General features: G+C 32.3%; 1 protein-coding gene across 1 annotated transcript; it reads right to left on the reverse strand.

Moving 5' to 3' along the window:
* Nucleotides 1-2243: 2243 nt before the first annotated feature.
* Nucleotides 2244-24764, reverse strand: LOC102802902 (tetraspanin-5-like). The gene is made up of 10 exons (XM_085494020.1): nt 24591-24764; nt 16344-16394; nt 9926-10069; nt 9508-9582; nt 8295-8390; nt 7857-7985; nt 6837-6887; nt 4420-4536; nt 3820-3884; nt 2244-2405 (listed from the first exon to the last, which is right to left on the reverse strand). The coding sequence occupies exons 1-10, from the start codon at nt 24675-24677 to the stop codon at nt 2384-2386; spliced, it is 837 nt and encodes a 278-aa protein (XP_085350146.1). The 5' UTR covers nt 24678-24764; the 3' UTR covers nt 2244-2383.
* Between the last annotated feature and the right edge of the window lie 2440 nt (nt 24765-27204).

The following is a 27204-nucleotide window of genomic DNA, read 5'->3' on the forward strand; positions in this document are numbered from 1 at the left end:
ATATTTAACTTTTCCTCCAATATCTCAACCAGTGATCTGATTCAATGAAACTTGGTACATACACATGTAGATTGCTGAGAAATAAGCCATATACATGTTTAGTTTAAGGTTAAAGTTTGTGCATACTAATTACCTAATTTGCAGGTGCTCCACAGATTTCTTGAGTACTACTCGACAAATTGTATTGAAACTAGATACATACATGTAGGTGCTTTTAGATTCATGGTTAAAATCCATGCATATTTATTGCTTCCCTTTTGTAACAGGGGCTCACTATGTAAATTAGGAGCTGCACCAAATAAATAATAGATTTCACTCAAAGAATAATGAAAAAAACCTTGTATAAATCAGGTCATATTGCCTCATTAATATGCATAAAAGTAATCTCAAGCACTGTAGCAGACAAAGAAATGCATCTGGAGGCACCTGACGAGATAGGACCAAATGTAATATACATGTAGGGACTTGTAATCAGTGCTACAATGCTTGCAGCAAGGTTTTCATATACTGTATTTGCTGTTAGAAGCACATGTGCTTACTGTAAATATAAATGACAAAGATAAGTCTATGGTCAAAATAAGGGTACGTATTTCAATGATTTTGCATGCCACAATACAGTATTCCTTGTTTGTACTTCATGTCCCTTATACTTTCAGCACACAGGAGTTCTATCTACGCTTTCTTTGATTTAATTATTGTCATCACAATTAAGTTTGTAGAGTCCACATTTTCCTACCCTGTATTTTATCATAGACCAATATGTTTTATATGGAGAAACACAAACCAATTATACACTAAGAGAAATATTTACAGAATTCCCGCATCACGCTCGTGCTGTAGCAAGTTTCAGAGGATATTTTTGGGGATTAAGTCAGCACTTTGGTTTCTCAATACACATGTTCACTGGCTTGTGTAATCTACCAGTATATATTAATGGTCAACCACTCGCCAGAGAGTAGTATGTAGCAACAAAGTGACTAAACAACCATAAGTTTGATGTCAATAAAAAATGTTCGCAAGATGATTGTATAAGTTACAAAGATGAGAGTTTATTTAAATACATTTACAATCAGCTTTGGGGTAAATACAAGAAAAATCTCAAAAACCATAAGTTTTTCCCCAATATATTTACTACAAAAAGTTACAATTTCCCAGAAAGTTACAAAACCACCCAAAATTATTAAACTATGTACATTAAAAATTGAGAAAATAGTAGTTGTGTCATACATAAAAACCTCAGCCAATCACCACTTCTTATTATTGATCGATGCAAACTATTTCCTCAAATGATATCATACAAATAGATTTCCAAATATAGTACATTTGTATGATATGCAAAACATGTCCAAATATGGAGCATTCAAATGACATGCAAATTATATGCCCAAATACGGTACAATCAAATAACATGCAACTGTTTCAAATGTATCAATTAACATAATTACCTTAGTAATAAATATACAAGGAAATTATAACTAAAAGACCAAAATATTGTATTTTTTCACACTTTAAAATATTCCTTGATACATTTTTCAGAATCTCAAAACAAAATTTGAGTTACAGATAATGAAATACGGATTTATTCCACATATTTTATATTTTCTTAAACCACTGATTGCTGAAGTGATTCGCTGAGCAATGCAAAGGCTTCTCTAAAACACTAATACAAAACATTGCTAACTTCATTCATGGAAATACACGGAGTAAGCTGTACGGTTTGTAACAAGCAAAGCATGGCAGCTAATTTGCATAATAATGTATAACTTAATATAAATATTTCACACATCTTTTGTTTCCTGAGTATTTCAGTGTCCAAGCATGGTAATATAAACTTTCAATCCTTGGTAGTATGAAAATTGGATGATTTTAGAATATTTAATACAAATGCATTAAAATTATTACATTATTAACAAATGCATTTCCTGCTTTAAACTTCAAGTACTAGAATAGCCATGATGAATGGGATAAAATTATATTGACTGTTATGTGTTATTAAATAATGCAAACATCAGCAACAGTTAGTATTTTTACATGATATAATGAAGGACCAATATAGCATCTTTACCTACTTTAGGTGGGCGACACAAAAAGTTGGTGGGTCACCCCCACCCAAACAAAAATCATCACAGTGACTTGTAGATAAATTTACAGAGAAAATGTCATTGAAATCTAAAAGAAACACTTTAAATGTGATTTATTTTATATTGCATTGCTGGATTTCAGTACGACGGACTCATCACCATTTTATAAAATTTATATTTGTTGCATCAGCAGAAAATATTAACAAGCATGCTTAGATGGACAATTATTGTCAACAAAAATAATACTGTATGAACCAATGGGATGGATGAAAGTGATGTCGTAGTATGACATCAGTTCCTGTCTAAGTACAATTTCCATATTTTCTATTTAGAAAAGAGAAATGTTGAAAAAATGATGATTAATAATCACTCACCAATGTTTTATAATGGAATGCATTCTTTTACAATATGATACAAATGCAAATTATTGAAGATATGAAGAAACTGGATGATGCAACATTAATTTTAACTTTAAAATACAATATTTGCTTCGCATGTGACATTTGAGTAAAAATTTGGATCAAAATGTGTCAGCAATGTAAAATTACACATGACCCATCACTGATGGACTGCCAACAGTAAAATACAGAAAATTTAAAAAATTTTAGGCGGCAAAATATTGACTTTGAAAGGATACACAAGACAATGTGACTAAGTACACATGATGTAAAAGAACAAAACCAATAAATATTTTTAAAGTAATTTGATAGTGATAATTCAGGACATCTGAGGTAATGGCCAGGTTTGTTGAAATAGTATGACATGAATGGCTACAATGTAATGTTCTAGTTCCACCATTTGGGGAGTGGTTAAACTACATGTCACAGATAAGTGACAACCTGTCTTAACAAGTAATGTGCTGACCCCACCATATAAGGGCATTTGGGGAGTGGTTAAACTGCATGTCACAGATAAGTGACAACCTGTCTTGACAAGTAATGTGCTGACCCCACCATATAAGGGCATTTGGGAGTGGTTAAACGGCATGTCACAGATAAGAACTGCCTAAACCTGTAACACAACATGCTGCGAGACTATAAAAAGTATATAAATAGACCTTTTTCGGATTAATTTTTAGTTGTTCAAGCAAACTAACAAAATATAATTTCACATTCTTGTCATTGAATGAGTGTCAGTCAGTCTTCTAGCCTCTTTATCATTAGCAGCCTCGTAAAAATCTGTTACTTTTAAAACTGTTTACAGGTGTGACCCCTGTGATATCAGTTTGATATAACCCAAATAGCTGGAGATTACAGCTGTGGGTCAAACCATTATATATCAGAGGGGCAACATTGAGGAGTAAAAACATGCATGCAATCTACTGTGCTGTCAATTATCCAAGAATACCTCAAGAATAAATAACACCACAAAATCAGATCACATGTTGTAAAACAGAGAGGAAAAGGGAAGTGCAGCGAAGAATTGCTATATGCCACTCTACAATAATATTCTTATAATTTGCATTTCTTGTCAGTAATCTTGCAGACTACCATTTTGACAGGAAGTGATGTCACACCATGACATCACTTCCTCTTAAGATGGCACCCACCATAAATATAATTCTAGTTAGTTCATGCCCAAAAAGAAATGTTAGTATGTTATAAATATGAATGCAAGGAGAAATAAGAATTTTAGTGTTGAGTTAACAAAGAATGCACAACCACTGAAGCAAAGCAAGCAAGATGCGTCTCGACTGTAAGCGGCAGTAGAAGTGCAAACTCTAGATTCCTATCTGTACCTCCACTTCGCCTTCTGTTCCTCGATGTCATTCACTAGGTTTTGTGCAAAACAAATACCACAAATCTGAAAAGAATAGAGACAAAAATTATTTAGGACATTTCTATTTTGAATAAATTAATTTTCTATAATGCTTTGAGAGGTCACAAGGTTGCATGGAACACTATAGATTTCTTTTAGTTTATCTGGTTGTACATTTAATTGCTATAAATAAGTGACTTAACAAAAACACTTTCACTACAACTTTCAATATATTTCTTGCATTGACATAAACATAATAGATGAAAGCATGCATTCAGCTGAGTGTTTTAGGTCAAAGCTTCTTGTGATAATAAAGTACTACCATAGTTATGCACCAGCCATTTGTATACCCATCTACAAGTCCATGATTTTGCTTGGCATAGCACTCAATGCAGCAGGAATGAAATCATGGCTTGGAAGTTGAAACAAGATCCATAGCCAATTATATTAAAATTGTTGCTTGTCCTCCCACCCAGGGAGCCACTTAAACATCCATGTACATATTGTTCAGTCCCTGGGAGGGAACAAAGTTGAGAGAGTGGCAGTGGTGCTTTAATAGGGTAATAGAAGTAAATAATACCTGTAACAGAGCAATCCCTATGACAATGGCACCCACAATCACCAAGTTTGTTTCTATCCATTCCGAAAATGCTGGAACACAACCTTTCGTGAAGATCACATCGGCAGCTGGAAGTGGCTGTAAATGGATAAAATTGCACAAAATAAATAACTCCACTATATCACAGGAATCAATTTCTAGGTTTACATACCTTATCTGTTTTAAGATGGTGAAAACAGATTTGAACAAGAAAAAGTGGAAAGAGAAAAAATATTTATGAAATGTGATTTAAGTTTATGAAATGAAGTAAATAAACAGAGCACTAAAATTACCATTGTATGATTGCTGAAATGCACCGATATGTGTGACTAGAAATGAATGATTGAGGGCGCTGTACACGCACAAATTAATCAGCATGCGAGTTTTTGTTTTTCACAAGTTTCACTACAATTATTACGATAATGTTGTTTTTCACAAGTTTTACTACAATTATTACGATAATGTTGTTTCATTAGGATAACTTGAGAACTGTTCTGTTGCAAATTACAGGCATATTTCTTTTACTGCTATATAGGTGTTTTCCTTAAACATAGTTTGTTTGTTTACAATATTGCTAATATTTGACTTTTATCAATTTTTCAGTCTTTGGCAAATTGTACATGAATTCAGAATAATAACACAACCCGGCTAATCATTTCTCATCTATGATTTGTTATATAATACTGTCTTTAGTGATACAAAGAGTTAACCAGCAGTGAGTCAATGGGAAGCATGGTCCAATCAGTTTTTAGTATATCAGTCAGGTCAGTTTAACCAATCATGAAGTTTGTAATGAAATCAAGTAATCTTCTAATCTTCTCTGCATTCTGATAGGATAGTCTTCTGCATGATTTAAGTCTAATGTATGGCGTCTATGTCCAATTCAGGTGTCACCAATAAAACCCTATAAAGTATAGTCACTTGGAATACAGAATTTAATAACTGCATGCCCACTGCATGCCCACCAAGTGTCTTTAACATGCCTCCCATCAAATGACTAACAATTGCTTCTCACATGACCACCAAGAGTTTCCCACATGATCACCAAGAGTCTCCCACATGACCACCAAGTGCTTCCACATGCCCACCAAGAGTTTCCCACATGACAACCAAGAGTTTTCCACACGCCCACCAAGAGTTTCCCACATGACCACCAAGTGCTTCCCACATGACCACCAAGTGCTTCCCACATGACCAAGCTTTTCCACAAAGTGCTCCTCACACGCCCACTAAGTGCTTCCCACACGCCCACTAAGTGCTTCCCACACGCCCACCAAGTGCTTCCCACATGCCCAAGTGTTCCTCACATGCCCAAGTGCTTCCCACACGCCCACCAAGTGCTTCCCACATGCCCACCAAGTGCTTCCCACATGCCCAAGTGCTTCCCACACGCCCACCAAGTGCTTCCCACAAAGTGTTCCCCACATGACCACCAAAAATAGATATATATATATATATATACACCCATTCATGCAGTAAGGCACTTCTCCATGCAATAGAGATATCTATAAACAAGAAGGCACATTCCTGATAAATATCCATGACAGTGTTTTACTTTGGATAAATCTCAAAATAATTTGTTTAGGTGTGAACAAATTACAGTGTTTATTAAAACTTTGTACCATATACCAGGGCTGGTAACTTTCAAATTTCACTAGCACTGCCAGAAAGTTACCAACCCTGCAATAATGATTGTTTTCAAATACTTCATTTCAAATTCCAAGTAAGCATACAAAGTCATTTTATTTAGGCAACCTCAACAGTATGAATTATTTCAGTGTTTCTTTGGACATCACTCCCATGTACCGGTATATCTAAAGCAGTCTGATTTATAATTAAAATGTTCCATTTTAAACTGTTGCATTTTTGTTTCAAAGCCTTTGTATCAGTTTTAATTTTTAGCAGACTGACTGGAAAGTTATGCATCTTGGGTGTACTGCAGGCAGTAATTTCAAATACTCATATGTCAGTGTGAGTGGTTTTGACATGAAATGAAATAAAATACATGAAATGAGTACATGAATTATTCATATCAGATATAGTGCATCTACATTCAGAAGAGATGTGAGAAAAATGCATGGAAATAACAACCTATAGAATAAGCCAATCATGTAGAAACAGGATCAGTAGGTACAATTGTGATTGGTCAAAACAGTATCACATGATGCATACTCAGCTCAGAAAGTGTGTTACTGTTAGTAACAAAATGTCAACATGATATTGACTACATTTATTACTAAGTATATACTAAATTACATGTATCTCAGACACAGTTGAGAAAAATGAAAGATTAATACAACTTTCAAAAGCCATGATATAGCAATGGGATATAGACATGAAAACATCTAAAAGCAACCAGTACTTGTCCAACTGTTATATTTGTGTTTATCTATACTTACATAGTCTTCTTTTCTCACATCATAACCACACATGGTGTTTACAACAGCATCCTATGTAAACAAAAACATGATAAGATGAACTACATCAAAATTGTGACAATGAATCAGAAACATCACTCAATGCGACTGAGATCCGGTTTCAGAATGCCAGAAATGTTAGATTCTGATGATTTTTTAGCACAAAAATGGCCACCAGTCGGTCATTTTGATTCAGACCAATATATCTGTATATATATGAAACCAATATATCTGTATATATATATGACATGATGAATAATGAATATATAAAATTTTAATCTGATCTGGAAAACAAAATGATGTGTATCAAGATATGGGTACGGTTGCATAGACACAGGGATGTCAATCCAAATAAACTAAATGTAGGCAGGCACTGTCATGCCTAGCTGTGGTTCTGTCACTTACTAGTGCAAGAGGCAACTGATTTTAATTTTGACTTGTCTGACTTGTTCTTGGTAGTATTATTTTGTTAGTCGTATTCGTGGACGGCAATGAACGCCAAATGAAAATGACGACTGGAAATCAAGACCACAGCTATGTCTGGCTGTAAAAATAGCTGAACAAAAACACAAACTCAATTTATTTAACTATAGATGCCCAATTTGATAGTAAAACATGTGGTACCAAAACAGACCATGAAAAGACAAGACTCTCACAGACTGTGGACACTCAACATACAGACTCTATGGTTTGAGATCAAAAGAAAGATGCAATGTAAAACATTTTTTTTTTAAATGTTTTTGTGTCAGGCGACAGTTCTGGATATTGAGTGTCACTGTTGTCTCTCCTGCCTTTTTTTTGTAAGTGTTAGTGCTAGTGCTGACATATAGTGCAATATGTTCCAAATTTTAGGTCAATGAGACAAATGTACTATCAGTACAAAGCTATTTCTTGTTTTGAAGAAATATAAAGATGCCGACCAAACCAAAAGAAAAAATCAAACTATAATAATAGGGGCCTTCAGGCTTGGGCCTTTAAAAACATTCAATTATCTGGACTTACAGTTTCTGATTCAATACAGCATGAATAAGGCACTCCACACGCCTCTTTGGCTCCTCTTGATTCCAGAGAACAATTAAAATAGATGTTGTTCTCCCAGTCATGGTAATCTTTACCGCCACAACATTTTAACTGATGACAAGAAAAAATTCAACCAATCATAATAATTTATGCAAATCAACTATTATACAGTGCATGGATAATATTTAGCATTTTACAAAACTAGTGTTTGAGAAAAAAATACAGAATTTAGTGGAGAAATGATGATATTCTGGATGGTATGTTTTGAAAGAAAATTATTACAATTGAGCTGGTTGCCACTGACACATTTACCCAGTACCTTATGGTGCAACTGCATCGGAGCAGCTCTCTAAAATCTGTTTCTATGGACACATATTTATTGCGTGGGACTGAGTCATATTTAGTAGTAGTGCAACTTACTGATTGTTGTATGCCATCTATCACATCTTGTAAATCAGGATCTTCACGATAATTCACAATAATGTTTGTAATTCCATCTTCAATTTGTGATTTTACCTGTACAATATTAACAATATACCAATAGATCATATGACTGAACATCTAGCATTGAACAATATACCAATAGATCATATGACTGAACATCTAGCATTGAACAATATACCATAAGATCATATGACTGAACATCTAGCATTGAACAATATACCATAAGATCATATGACTGAACATCTAGCATTGAACAATATACCAATAGATCATATGACTGAACATCTAGCATTGAACAATATACCATAAGATCATATGACTGAACATCTAGCATTAAACAATATACCAATAAGATCATATGACTGAACATCTAGCATTGAACAATATACCATAAGATCATATGACTGAACATCTAGCATTGAACAATTTTCCGCTCCGTAAATAACCATATCAGCAGTCGATCCAAAACATTAGCACTCAAGCATTCCAATTTCCCCTTATCTGCGTTATCAACATTGACATATTCAAGGTTACTGATATCACATTTGAAAACTTTCTTTTGTTTAGGCAGAATTGATAAAGCACTGCCGAAATAGAACATCTCCACTGAACACAAATGTTTTTACAATGCAAAACATGCAGTGCCATTTCAGACTATAATAACTCATTAATTTATTACAACGAAGAAAGGAAAGATGCATATTAACATAGTTATCATGAGAATACCTCAAAGTATACACTCAGGCAGTATGGTGTCACATCAATCACTGTACTGCCTTTGTGCATACTTTGCGGTATTCTCTGAGGTATTCCATGATAACAACATGATTATACGTCACATCACATGATTGAATGTATCAATCTGAGTGACTACATGAACAGAAGATGATACATCCAAACTAGACAGTATAAAAGGATCATTACAATTTTAATATCAGCAAAACTAAGTCAAAATCAAATCTGAAAGTTGCGGTGTACGTGGTGTACATGGTACTTATCGAAAATTTACATATTGGGTAATTTATTAACATAATTATTTATTTTCCATAAAATTAAATCCCATAAAATTTTTTGAAAACAATTCAAGAGTATGCATCTCAGACTAATCCTAATAATAAAATTATTAACATTGAATATCATTTTTTTTTATTATAGTTCATCTTTGATCGCCAAATAAATGAATACTTACCCAATCTTTATACACAAAGCCCAAAATCCCAATGGCAAGCTCGGCAAAGAAAATAATTCCCAACACTACGCTATACTGCAATAAATAGGAGAATAAATCAAACCATATTTCATTCATTGACATAGCTGTAACTTGTACCTTTACAAATGCATCTACATGTCATGCTTCATAAGCATAAGATAATTTATTAGTATAGCTCTATAAATTAAATTTTAATTTCTGTGTTTTTGACAATCCAAGTTGGCCATGTGATAAAATTGTTATCACCTGATATCACTTCTTGTGGAGCTTGTTGATAGATTAATGGTCTGTGGTATATTTAGTTCATGGATAATACGAGGCATGATGCCACTGGCATCATCCAGCACTGTGAATAAGTCACAACAGATGATAATTACATAATATGGTATATACTTACAACTCTAAGAAGCAAAACATTTTCTCTGAGAGCTCCAATGCAACCACAGAATCCAAGTACAAAAATAATTCCACCGACGACAATGAATATAAACGCTGGGTCCAACACAAAATTAGTTATAGATGTGATGTTTGAAAAAGTGCCCTGGAGAAAAAAATTAACAAGCATAATAATAAACATTATAAACATGTTTTGATTCAGTATTTTTAACAAAATCACCATTGTAAAATATTGAAATTAGTAATTATAATTCTGGGCTAGGAAATATTGAGACTCCCTAGAAAAGTTATAAATCAACTATCAATTAAATACAAGTAATAATTCCTTTTAATAACAAATTTGTGAAATCTCTGGTGTTGACACAACATTTCAATGACTGGTCTTGCCCTGTGTGTTATCATGGTGATGTTTATAATGAGTAGTGTGATTGTAAGATGCCAACAAATCAGAAGGTAGCTTTTGATCTGACTAGTTCTATTCACTATCACATAGAACAAGAGAATAACCAACATTCAATGTCAATAGAACATTGACATTCCATTATAATTTGTATTTGCACCAACTTTGAACAAAATTGCTCCACACATTGTCATTATACACTTACAATTTTTTGCCCAAAAGACACACTTAATGAATCAAGATTAAACATATGTGCACTTGCCATAATACCTTGTCTATGTAAGAAATTTTAATGAAATTGTTCTGTGCATGAGAGTGCATGAACAGACGGGAGGACGAAACCTAAATTATAATCTTTCAGACCTAGACAGTATGTTGACAAGAAGGTTTTTATCATTAATACAGCCAAGATTAGAATTAGATTTGGAAGGCATTTACACAAAAGTGTTCCTAATAACATAACAATCATTCACAAGCAGCCTCTCGGCTGAGATAGCTCCGCTGTTAGCAATGCACATTACAATTAAAGAACTGAAGATATCATTAGAAAATGAACAATATATATATATATATATATATATATATATATATATATATAAAGCAATGGGACAAATCTGAGAGAGGTCCACATGTAGTACCTATATATGTAATATAAAAGCAATTGGACTTGCGGTTTTTAACAAGAAGTCAAAAATATCACTTTTTACCAAAAATTACAAAAATATTCACCAAAATTAAAGAATTGAAGATATCATCATGAAATGAACAAATCTGAGAGAGGTCCACATGTAGTACCTATATATGTAATATCAAAGCAATTGCACTTGCGGTTTTTAACAAGAAGTCGAAAATATCAGTTTTTACCAAACATGACAAAAATATTCACCAAAATTAGAGAATTAAAGATATCATTACAAAATGAACAAATCTGAGAGAGGTCCACATGTAGTACCTATATATGTAATATCAAAGCAATTGCACTTGCGGTTTTTAACAAGAAGTCGAAAATATCAGTTTTTACCAAACATGACAAAAATATTCACCAAAATTAAAGAATTAAAGATATCATTACAAAATTAACAAATCTGAGAGAGGTCCACATGTAGTACCTATATATGTAATATCAAAGCAATTGGACTTGCGGTTTTTAACAAGAAGTCAAAAATATCACTTTTTACCAAAAATGATAAAAATATTCACCAAAATTAGAGAATTGAAGATATCATCACGAAATGAACAAATCTGAGAAAGGTCTACATGTAGTATCTATATATGTAATATCAAAGCAATTGAACTTTTGGTTTTTAACAAGAAGTCGAAAATATCACTTTTTACCAAAAATGACAAAAATATTCACCAAAATTAGAGAATTAAAGATATCATTACAAAATGAACAAATCTGAGAGAGATCCACATGTAGTACCTATATATGTAATATAAAAGCAATTGGACTAGCGGTTTTTAACAAGAAGTCAAAAATATCACTTTTTACCAAAAATTACAAAAATATTCACCAAAATTAGAGAATTGAAGATATCATCACGAAATGAACAAATCTGAGAAAGGTCTACATGTAGTATCTATATATGTAATATCAAAGCATTCAGGCCTGTAGTTTTCAAGAAGTAGAAAAAGTAAAACATTGACACGGACGACGGACGCCGACGGACAATCACTCATATGATAAGCTCCGCTCGACAAAGTCGACAGCGGAGCTAAAAAACTGATCAAGTACCCTCAAATATCCAAAACCAATTCTGATGACATGAAATTACATAGCTCTATGATTCACCAGTGTACGCCCTCTAGCTCAACCTAATCCCATTTTTGTTAAATAATATTTGCTTGTTACCATGGCAAAAATAGCTTTAAGGTGAACAATGAATCTAAGATTGGATCGAAGCATTGTTTCTCTCTTTTTTTCATTCTTAAGATTCTTAGTTGTTATAAGTTATTGTAAAAATAGACAAGAACAGTAAAATATTATCGATAGTTTTGACCGATGCACAGTCACAATCAATTTCTATTAACTCGTAACAACCTACTGAAGGAGGTTAAAGGTTACAACAACAACAACAACAACAACAACAACAACAACAACAACAACAACAACAACAACAACAAATTACAGATAAAAATTAATCAAATTACAATGGCTAATAGTTTAAAAGACAACCAAAAACAGACTAAATTGAAGATAGTAAAGGAAATATATAATAAAATTAAATTAAACACCAACAAAAAACTATAAACTGAATATAAAAACGAGAACCCAATGAACACATAATAGGTATTAAAAAAAAAGTCAATGACTAAGTAGGTGCTGCTGTCTAATAACAAAGCTGTATTTCAGATATTGTGCCAGAAGAATTGTTAAGTTATTATTTGACATTATTTTTATGAATTTATTTCTGGTGTAAGATTCGTAAAGTCAGGAATAGTGTATATTTTGCGATATTCTCATGAACAACCAGAAATGGCAGCGTTTTTTGAGATTGGTGTTTCGGTATAATCATTGGTGTTCATGGGGTGAGATTTGATTTCAGCCACTACTATGTCTGATGTAAACAAAGAAAACCCTTTGAATGTGACACACATTCTTCAAATACAGAAGACGTCTATTTGAATGCGTTTTTTTGTGTTTTCATTGTATGATATATCACAGTCACTCTACTAGTAGAGTATATGGTAGGATATATGTAATAATTGTCTCATATTTATACTCATTGACAACATACCTACCAGTATCATTCTTATAAATGTCTTCTTTTTATATTTTCATTATTAAAGTATTTCACATATATTTTATATGTTGCATGGGACCCACATGTATCAACAACTGTGTCACTAAGCATATTCCTTTCTTAAGTCATATTAAAACTTAACTTTGATTTCTATCACAATATGTCATCGCATCTGATTAATTTCTAAACATGACATGTAAATTACATTTATTGAATATTTTATATTTAAATTAGTTATTTTTGAGCCTTAAACTAACAAAATAAATGAAAAGATAGAATGTTCAGACTACAAATATAAAGCTAATTTCAGCTTCATGGTGATTAGAGCAACAAAATGAAAGAGAAGCCTTGTTCATATATATCAGAGTAAAATTGTGTTTAACATATAAACGCTGATTACAGAATTTTATACTGAAAAAAGACGGAGAAAAAAATTGCAGACTATTTAGAAAGTTAAAAAGAGCCGTGTAATTTGATTAACAAAGCCTGCAAATGTAGAAATGTAGTTTTTTTGTGACATTTTAATCTAAATCCTATTAGTAGTCCAAAAAAGGATTATAGTATAATAGTTATCTGTTAACTGTGAAAATATTCAAGTCATGTGACATAGTTCATTGAATGGATGAGTGGCAACAGGTGGTACACCTTATAAAACAGAAAAACCTTCAAATTTTGGAAAATACCGATAATGTCATAAAATTCAAGAACCACCATGAAAATTTTAATTATGTGCAAGTATCTGAATTTCAGCATCATTTTGATTTGTAACAGTGATTGTCATGTTATAGAGCAGTTATATACAATCTATTGCTGAATTATTTCTTAATTTATCACACTTCAAACTGTGTCTGTTAATTACTACATGTAACAATACTGCAAAATAATCAATATATACTTTCAATAAATAGACAATATATCCATAACTTTTATAAATAATATTTATATTATAAATAAATTTGTTGTTTCAATAATGAATTCTCATTCAATCTTTTTTTGATATGAATTAGAAATTATTAACACATGTACCAATCAATTAATTGTATTGAAGAAAAAGTGACAAAGAGAAATGTCAATGTTATTATAATCACTCAAAAATATATAAAATATCGTCACAGTCTGTTTAATTTATTTATAGACAGTCAGAACAGGCAAACAAATAGATTTAATACATACAGAAATAACAAAAAAGGAGGGGTGATTTGGAGTAATCAGCTAAAAAAATACAGAAATAATAGACAATTGTTTATTTGCCATAATCAGCTAAAAAATGAACACTTGACTTTGAACAGTTGGTTCTCAAAACCCCTAACCCTAAATTTTGTGTGATTATGATAAGAATTAGTCACAGTGAAAGAGAGATGAGATTGTTTTCACAATTAAAAAAAAATGTTATTTCTCTGGTCAAATTATTATTGAATTCTCATACAATTTCCAGCTTGTTTTTTATTTTACTCTATCAATTGTCAAATAAGATATTGTACCAAAAAAAAAAGACATCAACAATTCACATTTAGTTTTGATAATTCAAAATATGAAAACCGACATTTAAATATACTGATAAGTTTGTCACTAAGCATCAGTATCATCAATAATTGCAATTTTCTAATGAACTTAACAAATTGCTCAAAAAACATAAAATGTTACCCCACACGAAGTAGTAAAAGTGAGCCGGAATGAGTTGTCATCACATATGTGCTTCATATGGTAACCATACATCAGATTCCATTTGGTAAGAAAGAAAACAGTTGGTCATTTTGAAATACTTATCCAAACTAAAATACCAATTAAGTTTTCTTTGTAGGCTATATTAATTGATAGCACCATGCATTGTCTCAGGATAGTTTAATTCAAGTGCAATAAATTTAACTGCTACGCTATCAAGTTTTTATCACAGTGGTTATCATTGAATAACACTACATGCATTTGGTGACAATAAAGAACACATATAAAGTGTTGTCACTGTTGTTAAATAGATATCATCAACGATTTATAAGATAAAGACATGACGTTATCACGATGACAATCTAATGAGAATTGTAAGATGATCACAAGAAGATACTCGAAATACTCAAAATGCAAATGAGTGTGTGAACGAAATGATTAGTGTTCGTTTTGGCTTTTTGACTATATCCTCGTTTTTTACAAAGTGTGATACACATGTTTTTTTTATTGTTGGAATACAATGATAATCTCAGTAATATTTGTAATAATCGAAAAATTATTTATAGTATTCTGTGATATCATTGGTTAAAATGTGTCACCTTGGGAAATGGTGAGATCGCAAATCAATGTACACAAACTTTGAAGTTCTATATCCTTATCTTATAAAATCATGAACACAGAAAAAGTGTTTCATTGTTATTTTTTAAAGATTTCAATTCATGCTTTTATTTAACTGTCAACATCAATGACTGACCATGAATTTCTATTTTCATACTACACAAGTGAACTAGAGAATTACAGTGTATTCGATGATTACATCAAGAAACATTTAACTTTATTATGTTACTGCTCTACTAGGATTACCGTGAACCACTTTCATTTTGAACAGAAAAATTTGTGAAATTTTACGATTTTTTTGTAGCAGTGAAAATTTCACTGGGGTCTGAAAGACAGAATTAAAACAACTTTTGTACAAATGCAATAAACATTCCTAGTATTTGGGTTCACAGTACAATTAATAATGTGCAACAAGAATTACAATGTGTATACATAAATCTTATAACCAATGTTTAAAAACACAACTATCTGACTATCAACTGTTCATTAAGGACAGAAGAATCACCATTCCCAAAACTGCTTTTATTTCCATACAATTTGGATTTTACAATTTAAGTTAAAACTGGCTGGTATCAAATACAAGTACAGCCCGTAAAGTCCAAATAGTTTAGTCAAAATGGCTATGGCCTGTACTGGTAGGTAAACAAATTGAAAAATGATATGGTGAAGCAGAATAAATTTTATTTATGATGAATAAAAGTTGTTGAAAATACCCAAAACAAATATTCATAGTATAGGTACATCTTTGCAACACCATCTAAAACACTTCACTACAATTGATGTTTTATGTTTTAAATGGCCAGAGGTAATTTGTATAATGTTGTCTTAGAAAGCAAAGGAAATAAATAGAAATCATTAAGTATACATTACTTAGTAATGAACTTGCAAGGTTGGTTGGTTAAAAATAGAAAACAAGCTTTAAGACTATCTAGTCTGATAACAGGGAATGGTGAATCTCTGGGATGGTGTGGAGGAAAGAAAACACAAACTCCTACCTTCACCGACCAAGCCCATAATCCAATTCCTAGGAACAGCCCACCTGCAAGCTGAAACAGAACATATTGATTTTTAGAATGATCATTTATTAGCAACTTTATGAGTTGAGACAATGTCAGTGACAAAACATAAAATACAATATAATCTGGGTTGCTCTAAATAGGTATGATGTCTTAAATTGTTATAGAAATTACGATATAAAATTATACAAAATTAACAGCATAATACATAGTGTGTCACTTATATCTACAATGTTGAAAATATACATATAGAAGCCTATTACAGTAAAAAATACATTTAAAAATTATATTAAAAATCACTTTAGTTCATCTGGAATATGCATTTGACCATACAAACCAATACATGCTGCTATGGAGACAAATTATTTGTAATTCCCTTATGGAAACTTGAATATATACAAATAAGTTAGACTGAAGTCGGACTTGGTTCTAAATTATTTCAAAGACTCAAAATTCCAGAGAAGTTTTTTTAAAAAGGTGTTTAATAATAACAGTTGAAAACAAAAAAATGAGTAGAAGAGTGTAGTATAATGCTGTAATTTTATTATCATAGCAAAGTATGGTAATAGTAATAATATTTTATTATCATAGCAAAGTATGGTAATAGTAATAATATTTTATTGACACAACACAGACACAGAAAGTACAGCAGTATGGTTTCAATAATTATAATATAAAATATAACACGACTAGGAACGATAAAACCACAAAAGGAAGAAATAAAGGTTAAATATTTCCAGAGAAAATAGCCGAACAAAAATGTAAGAAATGTTTTGTATGTACAGGTAAATACTAAAGTTGCATGTCAATCAGTATTCCTGGCAAACAGGGTAACAGAAACACATTTTGAAGTGTACCCTATTTTGACCAAATTATATAATAATTTAAATCATTTTTATTTTATTTGTAATTATTGTTTTTTTTATTTATAACAATGTAAAATAAATAAATAAATAAAGCTGCAGAAGTTGAAATAAACAATTTCATAATAAAAGTTTGTAACTGCAATGCTATGCATACCTTCTGTACCACAAGTGTCATAAAATCTTTCATATTACTCCTTGATAACAAAATCTTTCTTATTACCCATTGATGACAAAATCTTTCTTATTATCAGCCTTGATAACAAAATCTTTCTTATTACCCCCTTGATAACAAAATCTTTATTACCCCCTTGATAACAAAATCTTTCATATTACCCCCTTGATAACAAAATCTTTCTTATTACCCCTTGATAACAAAATCTTTCTTATTACCCATTGATAACAAAATCTTTCTTATTACCCCTTGATAACAAAATCTTTCATATTACCCCATTGATAACAAAATCTTTCTTATTACCCATTGATAACAAAATCTTTCTTATTACCTATTGATAACAAAATCTTTCATATTACCCCTTGATAACAAAATCTTTCATATTACCCCCTTGATAACAAAATCTTTCTTATTACCCCTTGATAACAAAATCTTTCATATTACCCCATTGATAACAAAATCTTTCTTATTACCCATTGATAACAAAATCTTTCTTATTACCCCTTGATAACAAAATCTTTCATATTACCCCCTTGATAACAAAATCTTTATTACCCCCTTGATAACAAAATCTTTCATATTACCCCCTTGATAACAAAATCTTTCATATTACCCCCTTGATAACAAAATCTTTCTTATTACCCCTTGATAACAAAATCTTTCATATTACCCCATTGATAACAAAATCTTTCATATTACCCCATTGATAACAAAATCTTTCTTATTACCCATTGATGACAAAATCTTTCTTATTATCAGCCTTGATAACAAAATCTTTCATTACCCCCTTGATAACAAAATTTTTATTACCCCCTTGATAACAAAATCTTTCATATTACCCCCTTGATAACAAAATCTTTCTTATTACCCCCTTGATAACAAAATCTTTATTACCCCCTTGATAACAAAATCTTTATTACCCCCTTGATAACAAAATCTTTCTTATTACCCCTTGATAACAAAATCTTTCTTATTACCCATTGATAACAAAATCTTTCTTATTACCCCTTGATAACAAAATCTTTCATATTACCCCATTGATAACAAAATCTTTCTTATTACCCATTGATAACAAAATCTTTCTTATTACCCCTTGATAACAAAATCTTTCATATTACCCCTTGATAACAAAATCTTTCATATTACCCCCTTGATAACAAAATCTTTCTTATTACCCCTTGATAACAAAATCTTTCATATTACCCCATTGATAACAAAATCTTTCATATTACCCCCTTGATAACAAAATCTTTATTACCCCCTTGATAACAAAATCTTTCTTATTACCCCTTGATAACAAAATCTTTCTTATTACCCATTGATAACAAAATCTTTCTTATTACCCCTTGATAACAAAATCTTTCATATTACCCCATTGATAACAAAATCTTTCTTATTACCCATTGATAACAAAATCTTTCTTATTACCCCTTGATAACAAAATCTTTCATATTACCCCTTGATAACAAAATCTTTCATATTACCCCCTTGATAACAAAATCTTTCTTATTACCCCTTGATAACAAAATCTTTCATATTACCCCATTGATAACAAAATCTTTCTTATTACCCCTTGATAACAAAATCTTTCATATTACCCATTGATAACAAAATCTTTCATATTACCCCTTGATAACAAAATCTTTCTTATTACCCCTTGATGACAAAATCTTTCATATTACCCCTTGATAACAAAATCTTTCATATTACCCCCTTGATAACAAAATCTTTCTTATTACCCCTTGATAACAAAATCTTTCATATTACCCCATTGATAACAAAATCTTTCTTATTACCCATTGATAACAAAATCTTTCTTATTACCCCTTGATAACAAAATCTTTCATATTACCCCTTGATAACAAAATCTTTCATATTACCCCCTTGATAACAAAATCTTTCATATTACCCCTTGATAACAAAATCTTTCTTATTACCCCTTGATGACAAAATCTTTCATATTACCCCTTGATGACAAAATCTTTCGTATTACCCCTTGATAACAAAATCTTTCTTATTACCCCTTGATGACAAAATCTTTCATATTACCCCCTTGATAACAAAATCTTTCATATTACCCCCTTGATAACAAAATCTTTCTTATTACCCCATTGATAACAAAATCTTTCTTATTACCCCTTGATAACAAAATCTTTCTTATTACCCCTTGATGACAAAATCTTTCATATTACCCCCTTGATAACAAAATCTTTCATATTACCCCCTTGATAACAAAATCTTTCTTATTACCCCATTGATAACAAAATCTTTCTTATTACCCCTTGATGACAAAATCTTTCTTATTACCCCTTGATGACAAAATCTTTCTTATTACCCCTTGATGACAAAATCTTTCTTATTACCCCTTGATGACAAAATCTTTCTTATTACCCCATTGATAACAAAATCTTTCTTATTACCCCTTGATGACAAAATCTTTCTTATTACCCCTTGATGACAAAATCTTTCTTATTACCCCCTTGATATCAAAATCTTTCTCATTACCCCCTTGATAACAAAATCTTTCTCATTACCCATTGATAACAAAATCTTTCTTATTACCCCATTGATAACAAAATCTTTCTTATTACCCCTTGATGACAAAATCTTTCTTATTACCCCTTGATGACAAAATCTTTCTTATTACCCCTTGATGACAAAATCTTTCTTATTACCCCATTGATAACAAAATTTTTCTTATTACCCCTTGATGACAAAATCTTTCTTATTACCCCTTGATGACAAAATCTTTCTTATTACCCCCTTGATATCAAAATCTTTCTCATTACCCCCTTGATAACAAAATCTTTCTCATTACCCCTTGATAACAAAATCCAGGGGTGAAGACTTATTTGTAGATTGACACTTATAGAAGAATGGCTATGTGTTTCTATAGTTGTGTTCACGTTACACGAAGTACGGGCTAAGATTTAAGCTGATTTAGCATATTTGCATTTCGGCTAGACCCAATTGCATCCACGCACAGGGAGGGCCAGTCTTTAGCACGGGCTAAGGGGCACCATCAGTCGGTCACCTTTGGCAAGCCGCTATTTACGAACGAAAAATGGATGACAAGCGCGAGGTTCTATTTCTGCTGCTGACAAGTTTCGTTCTAATTTTGAAGCGACGTGCACAGGAACGTGAGAGAAAATGGACCCAACTTATTTGGATGCACAGAAACAGTATACAACGGCGTAACACAATACAGAGTTTTATTAATGTATGTCATAGACAGCGAACCAAATTTATTTTCTCTACGATTGGAGCTGCTGTATGCTCTACTACAGCGACGCGATCAGTATGGAAGCGTGTACACTGAGCTCGGTTGCCATTTTGGGAATGAGAAAGTTGGATATATTTGATCACGTGCATAATGTTCACACCCAAAAGTCGCTGCAGAGGGCGCTTAGCCCTGGGATATGCGTTGGCGCACACTTCCTTAGCCCGTGCTAAGGGTCTAGACCACATCTTAAATTCGGATCAGATTTAACCTGTACTTAGCATTCCTTAGCCCGTGCTAAGCGTTCACGCACGTTTGCTTAGCACGGGCCAAGGAATTTGACCTCTTAGCCCGTGCTAAGGAGCTGTGCGTGAACGCAACTTATATGGGGATCCTGGGTTAAGTTTATCAACACTATGTATACATGTTGTACATAGTAGGAGGTGATTGTAATTAGCCAGCACTACTATGTAATACTACAGTTGATTAAACAGCAGGTGACCTTAGGTCATGTATTGACAGCAGATATAGCTGCACACACACACACACACATTATTGTACACATGTACAAGATACCGTAGTCATAATTACAATCCAATATTCCATGCATGTCACATGAACATAACACACAATATTTCAAATTTATATTATAAGATGCATGCATTTTGGAAACAAACATTCTGACTGAGTGTACATTTTGTGGTATTACTGTGATAACATTACCGGTAGTACTAGTATTATTAAACATAAACTTTTCAAATTTATATTATAAGATGCATGCATTTTGGAAACAAACATTGTGACTGAGTGTACATTTTGTGGTATTACTGTGATAACATTAGTACCAATATTATTAAACATAAAGTTTTCAAATTTATATTATAAGATGCATGCATTTTGGAAACAAACATTCTGACTGAGTGTACATTTTGTGGTATTACTGTGATAACATTAGTACTAGTATTATTAAACATAAACTTTTCAAATTTATATTATAAGATGCATGCATTTTGGAAACAAACATTGTGACTGAGTGTACATTGTGTGGTATTACTGTGATAACATTAGTACCAGTATTATTAAACATAAAGTTTTCCTGCATGTAGTAATAAATTAAGTGAGACATAGCAAAAATGCTAGTGAAAATATAACTGTGGAGGTGCACATTTTACAAATAGCAAAGACATTCAACACTTTTGAACACATAAGGCATTTTACAGACTAATGAATTCCATTATTTTTTGAATCAGATATATAATAATAAACAAAATTCAATCAATTTTGAACATATTTTCATTTTGGGTGTTATGGGAAATAAATCGCATGATAATTGCACATAAAACATAGATGAGGAATTTGCATTTTTTTTCATTTTAAATCCTTTTTTGACGCCATGTGTTAAAAAACAGGGATTTAATACAATCATTATAGACAAATGGGTGACAGATATTGTTTCTTTACGGAATGATTAAACATGAGTTGCACTTTTTAATTTACATAATTACCATGGTAATTTTTGTAAAATATGTAAGTTATGAATGTTTTGATGAAAAAGTTTATGAACTTGCATATCAGAGTTTGGGATGATTATTTCAAGAACAACTAAGACAAGAATTAAAATATATGCTAATAACATTAATCGTTATACATAGCACCGAAAACAATAGAATTTACCATTCTATAAAAGGCCTTATCTGCATTCATTATAGAACGAATCTGTGCTTGCTTTTCATTTTGGGGGTAACCTATGTCATCATTAATTGACCGCATTCAAGATTATTGACGCCGTATTCATTTTTCTTTATTTATAGCAGACACAGGAGAAATATAGTGTGATGAAAATAAAAAACTTTCACTGAACGCAAAGGTTCACATATATAACTCATTGCCACCATGTATGTATGTATAATAAGGTTATCCTGAGAATATCACAAAGTATGTACTCAGGCAGTACAGAAACACATTGACCACCACTATGCCTCAGTTGATGCAATCACTGTACTGCTTTTGTCCTTACTTTGCGGTATTCTCATGATATCTGTATTACATGATCAGTAAATGATATAAAAAATCAGCAGGTTATCTAGTCTGATATGTATGGCTGTTCTCATCTGGAATACTGTTTTAAAAAATGTTTTTAATCTTCATATGAATTCACATAATAAACCGGCATAATTTTATCAATAATTTGAAACAATTATCAAGATTTTGGTGCAAAAATTGAATAGAAATTATAGAAAAATACACAAAAATGTTGAAATCATGGCAGGAAAACTAACAAAATTGAAGGGAATAAAGTTATTTTAAAATCTCAAATTTGATTTCAATGTCAGATGTCTATGCATGTTGCGAGTAGGAGGTTAAATCGGGCAACAGCTGTGAAATCACTACCCAACATTTGTCAGGGTTGCTGTCAATCTTGAAATTATTTCAGTTAGTGAGTAGTTATAATGTAGATGTTTTTATCAACTGATTTGGATGGATTTCAAGAGCCATAGTATATATGTTTGAATTAAAAAATGGAATAAATAAATAAATTAGATCTGAATCAGCAATAGTATTCCTATATACATGTTGTATTCCAAGGATAAGCATATCTTATATGAAACTAATTACTAATATGTTAATAATAAAAAAGTCGATATTGTTGGGAATTGTTCTCACTCACAAAGGAAATAAAATTGTTTTTTTAAGGTGTCAAGTCATTTCTGATTGAGCCAATAACACTATAATGATCTTATTCAATCCCATTAGCTTCACAGTTCATGCCATTTGATGACAAGAAAAAAAATGACTTCCATAAATAATAATGTACGTGTTTGTGTCATGTCAAGAGTTCTGGGTGCAATAAATCATTTGTGAACCTTCCAATGAACAATACAAATCTAGAAAAATACTAACCTAGTTCAAATATATAGTTATTTGAGTCACAAGTATTTTGAGTCTGTTTTTTGGCAAAAAATGTTAATTTGTAAGGTTCTGAGGGTCAACAAACTTTGTAGATGAATGCGTATATGTAACATATACAAGACTCCACCCTAATTCCTAATGATGTAAACTAAGGAGAATTCTGACCACACTAAAACTATTTAAGACTCTAAAACAAACAAAAAAACTGAGGTATTTATTGGTGTGGAGGCACTGTGATATTGGTGTGAAGGGACTGTGATATTACGATACACATCGATGTCTTCTTGACACTAAAATAAATACATTAATTTACACATACCATATTTGCTCTATTAAAAGTATATAGTCAAAGTAAGGCATATTTAAATTATCTAGCATGAAATATATTGTTTTTGCCAAGGTTCTATTGGAGATGTGCTTCTAATAGAGTAAATACGGCATATTCAATATTGTCTAATTTGAATTTTCCAATATATTTCTATTTAATATAATAACTATAATTTTAGCTGAAATACATATCCATTCAGAACAAAATACATGTAATTTAATTATAACTTTGAATAATTTTGTATAAGTGATGTTTTATTTTTGTTTATTATGATATTATTACTTGGTGCTCAAAACTGCATGTCGCCTATCTAAAGGTATGCTCGGTGAAAGAAGGAGAATTACCAATTTTATAGAGAATCCTTTGTCTTTAAAAGTATCAAAGACTTGACTTTCGTCGCTGTATTCTATTTCATATTCATAAGGGACGTTATTTGGCAACACAACAACGGTGGCACGATTGGATTCACGTCCCGCCAAGCCCGTCCCTGAGGCTAGTCTCGATGAAAACGTACACACCAAATAACGATCTCCCTTATTCAGACAACGTACAGTCTAAATGACAGGCGATATTTCGCGAAATTCTCATAATAAAGAATGTAGTGTTGTTCTGTAAAACCATTCAAAGTCATATTTACTACTACGTTCCACTGGATGATTCACGAAATGACCTGTAAGTGAAATCGTGCATCGCAAGAGCTGAAAGGGAAAAGAAAAAACGGTCGCCTTACCCAAAATATTACATTGAACCCGAACAGGAGGTACTTCACACACAAACTGACTTCCGAATCATCTGCTTGGGGTTTATCTCGCGGCATTTTGTGTTATGAAGTCATGGATATCACACAAAAACTGGTTGAAATATCGGACTGTTACAGCTGGCTTCCTGGTCCCTTTCACTGCAAATACCATTTACCTAATTGTAACCACTAGATGGCGCACTTTTAATGCTTTCATTTTCCGGTTTGGGTTGCATGAATAATTCCGGTGTTTGTTTTATTTAAAGTTCCGCTAGAACACGATTTGAATCGCGGCACGAAAAAAATCCTAATAGCTGTTATCTTGTGTATTCTTCATAACGACAACCTCAGACTGATACAGAACAAACTAAACGTTTTATTTAAAATACTGGCACAAAATTTCCCTGACCATTGCCATTCATAATGCAACACCATGTTTATCATGACTTATGTCACTGTTCTTTTTTTTCATATCAAGACTGCGTGCCCCAAAAAATGTAAAATATTTTATATAACATTAGATTGTAATAAGAAACGACCAAATTCACTCCTTGAGATAATATTTGATGACTTTTTATGAATACGGTTTAGAAAACATCAAATGAAAATGTTCGTAAAAACATTTGTCATTCATAGTACGGTTAGGTTTACTTGAAATCATTCGTTAAACATGTAGACCTTAGACGGTAACCAAAATGTACCTCCCAGTTTTTTATTCCCGATACACCGAACAGACTACCTTGGTTTTCCCGATGTTTTCGTATCTCTTCCTTGGTTTTCACTGGAACAGCCTCCATACATGGTTTTTCCCGATGTTTTCGTATCTGGTACATCGGAACAGCATTGGGTTTCTCCAATGTTTTGGTATTCAGCAAAAGCCAAACAAAAAAATATTATGATTTGGAACCGTTGCGGGGACGAATACTTTCTCAGAATGGGGTTAAATAGTAATATTGTGAGAGACGCCGCAAATGTAGCCTCCGTCTTATATCGAGAGCTGAGATCGTTTATAATAATTACCCACAACTCAAAGCGATTGTTGTAAAGAACAGCAAAATTGCCTCCAGATCACGTCATCGAAAATGAGAATTCAAATGCCTGGTGTAACGTGCGACATTTCGTGTTGGTAATAATAATAATGTATATAGTATATGTTGTACGGACACGAAACGGAACAGAAGAGAGAAACGGGCAACCTAATGCCAAAGCAGTGTGAGCCTTGGTCGTTGCGTTGTTATGACAACTATCAACTGTTCGCGCATCGCGAGTAAAAGAGGTTAGATTAAGGCTAAGATCGCCGATCTCATTGGAATTGAATATCCATTCTCTCCGCAGATTCGAAGCAAATGTCATTTTGGCGACACATTGCCGTGAATATGAAAGAAATTCTTCAGTTGAGATAATGAAATTCAATGAATAATATTGCGTATTCCAAATGTACAACAACCCCAGTGAACCCCACAATGATGTCATATTTCACTGAAATATCATCACTTACCCAGAAAAGTAGATTAAACGCGAAAAGAACGTATTTTACGCAAAGATTGACTTCGGATAACGATTTCACCCTCGTCCGCTTTGTTCGAGGCATATTTTATCACGAAACACCTATAAGAATAGTCACGTTTCATCACTGGTTAGGACCCACAGATATTGACAGCAACGGCGAGTACCAGTATACTTGCAAGAAACACATTTTCCTGTCAACGCTGAGGGCGTTAGCAGCAAGAGTGTTATTAAATTCGCCAACGTAAAGGCGCCACATTTCTCCTGCCAACAGATACAATCGACACGGAACAGTAACAGTAGTTACGAACAAATGTCGCCATGGGAAAAGCGTCTTCCACATTTAACTAACTGAGCACTAAGGGATGGGCCATTAATATTCCTGTAGGTGTTTAGGCACGACATTTTAAGCAAGTTATTTATTCTTTCATGTGAATTTATGTGAGAGGAAGCGGACCAATATTTTTGTTTAAATATGTCATTAATATCCGCAATTTTGTCGTACTTGTTCGTAGTTGGTTGTTATGAAAAAATATATATAGCACTAAGTTCATGTTGTATAACACTCTAATCTTGCCTTATTTGACATATTGTTGTGAAGTGTGGGGCAATACGTATAAAAGTAATCTTGAAATGTTATTTTTTCTACAAAAAAAAGAGTGCTGCTGTGGTGAAAGCAGACTTTCGAAGTCATACCAATCCAACTTTTTATTCACTTGGAACAATTTTTGATTTGATTATATTGAATACTGCTGTTACAATGTACAAAATACATCACTGACTTTATACACCAAGACGAGAGAACATTTATTTTGATAATGAACAGAAAATCGTCCCATTTATTGAAGGCAACATTTCTACAAGAAGAACTTAATATTTGCCGAGTACAGTGGCTTGTATAGTGACATTCATTTGTTGGCGCCCTCTAAAGGTGCAATGGCTTACATTGTTTAACACACTATGTGTTGATGTTAGTTGACAAGCTCCTGCGCATACTGATCATGTTCTACATGGTTCTCAACATTCTGATTCCACTCATTAGCATGTTCTACGTGGTTCTCAACATACTGACTCCACTCATTAGCATGTTCTACATGAT

Source organism: Saccoglossus kowalevskii, chromosome 19, assembly GCF_978046115.1.
Source record: "Saccoglossus kowalevskii chromosome 19, keSacKowa6.1, whole genome shotgun sequence".
NCBI lineage: Eukaryota > Metazoa > Hemichordata > Enteropneusta > Harrimaniidae > Saccoglossus > Saccoglossus kowalevskii.

Bases quoted from the DNA above. Each gene is read 5' to 3' on its own strand.
- LOC102802902 (XM_085494020.1), bottom strand. From the start codon at position 24,677: ATGCCGCGAGATAAACCCCAAGCAGATGATTCGGAAGTCAGTTTGTGT. The intron at 16,395-24,590 runs GTAAGGCGACCG...GTTCTGTTTCAG, and splicing joins GGTTCAATGTAATATTTTGG to CTTGCAGGTGGGCTGTTCCT. The intron at 9,583-9,925 runs GTAAGTATATAC...TATTTATTGCAG, and splicing joins ATGTTTTGCTTCTTAGAGTT to TATAGCGTAGTGTTGGGAAT.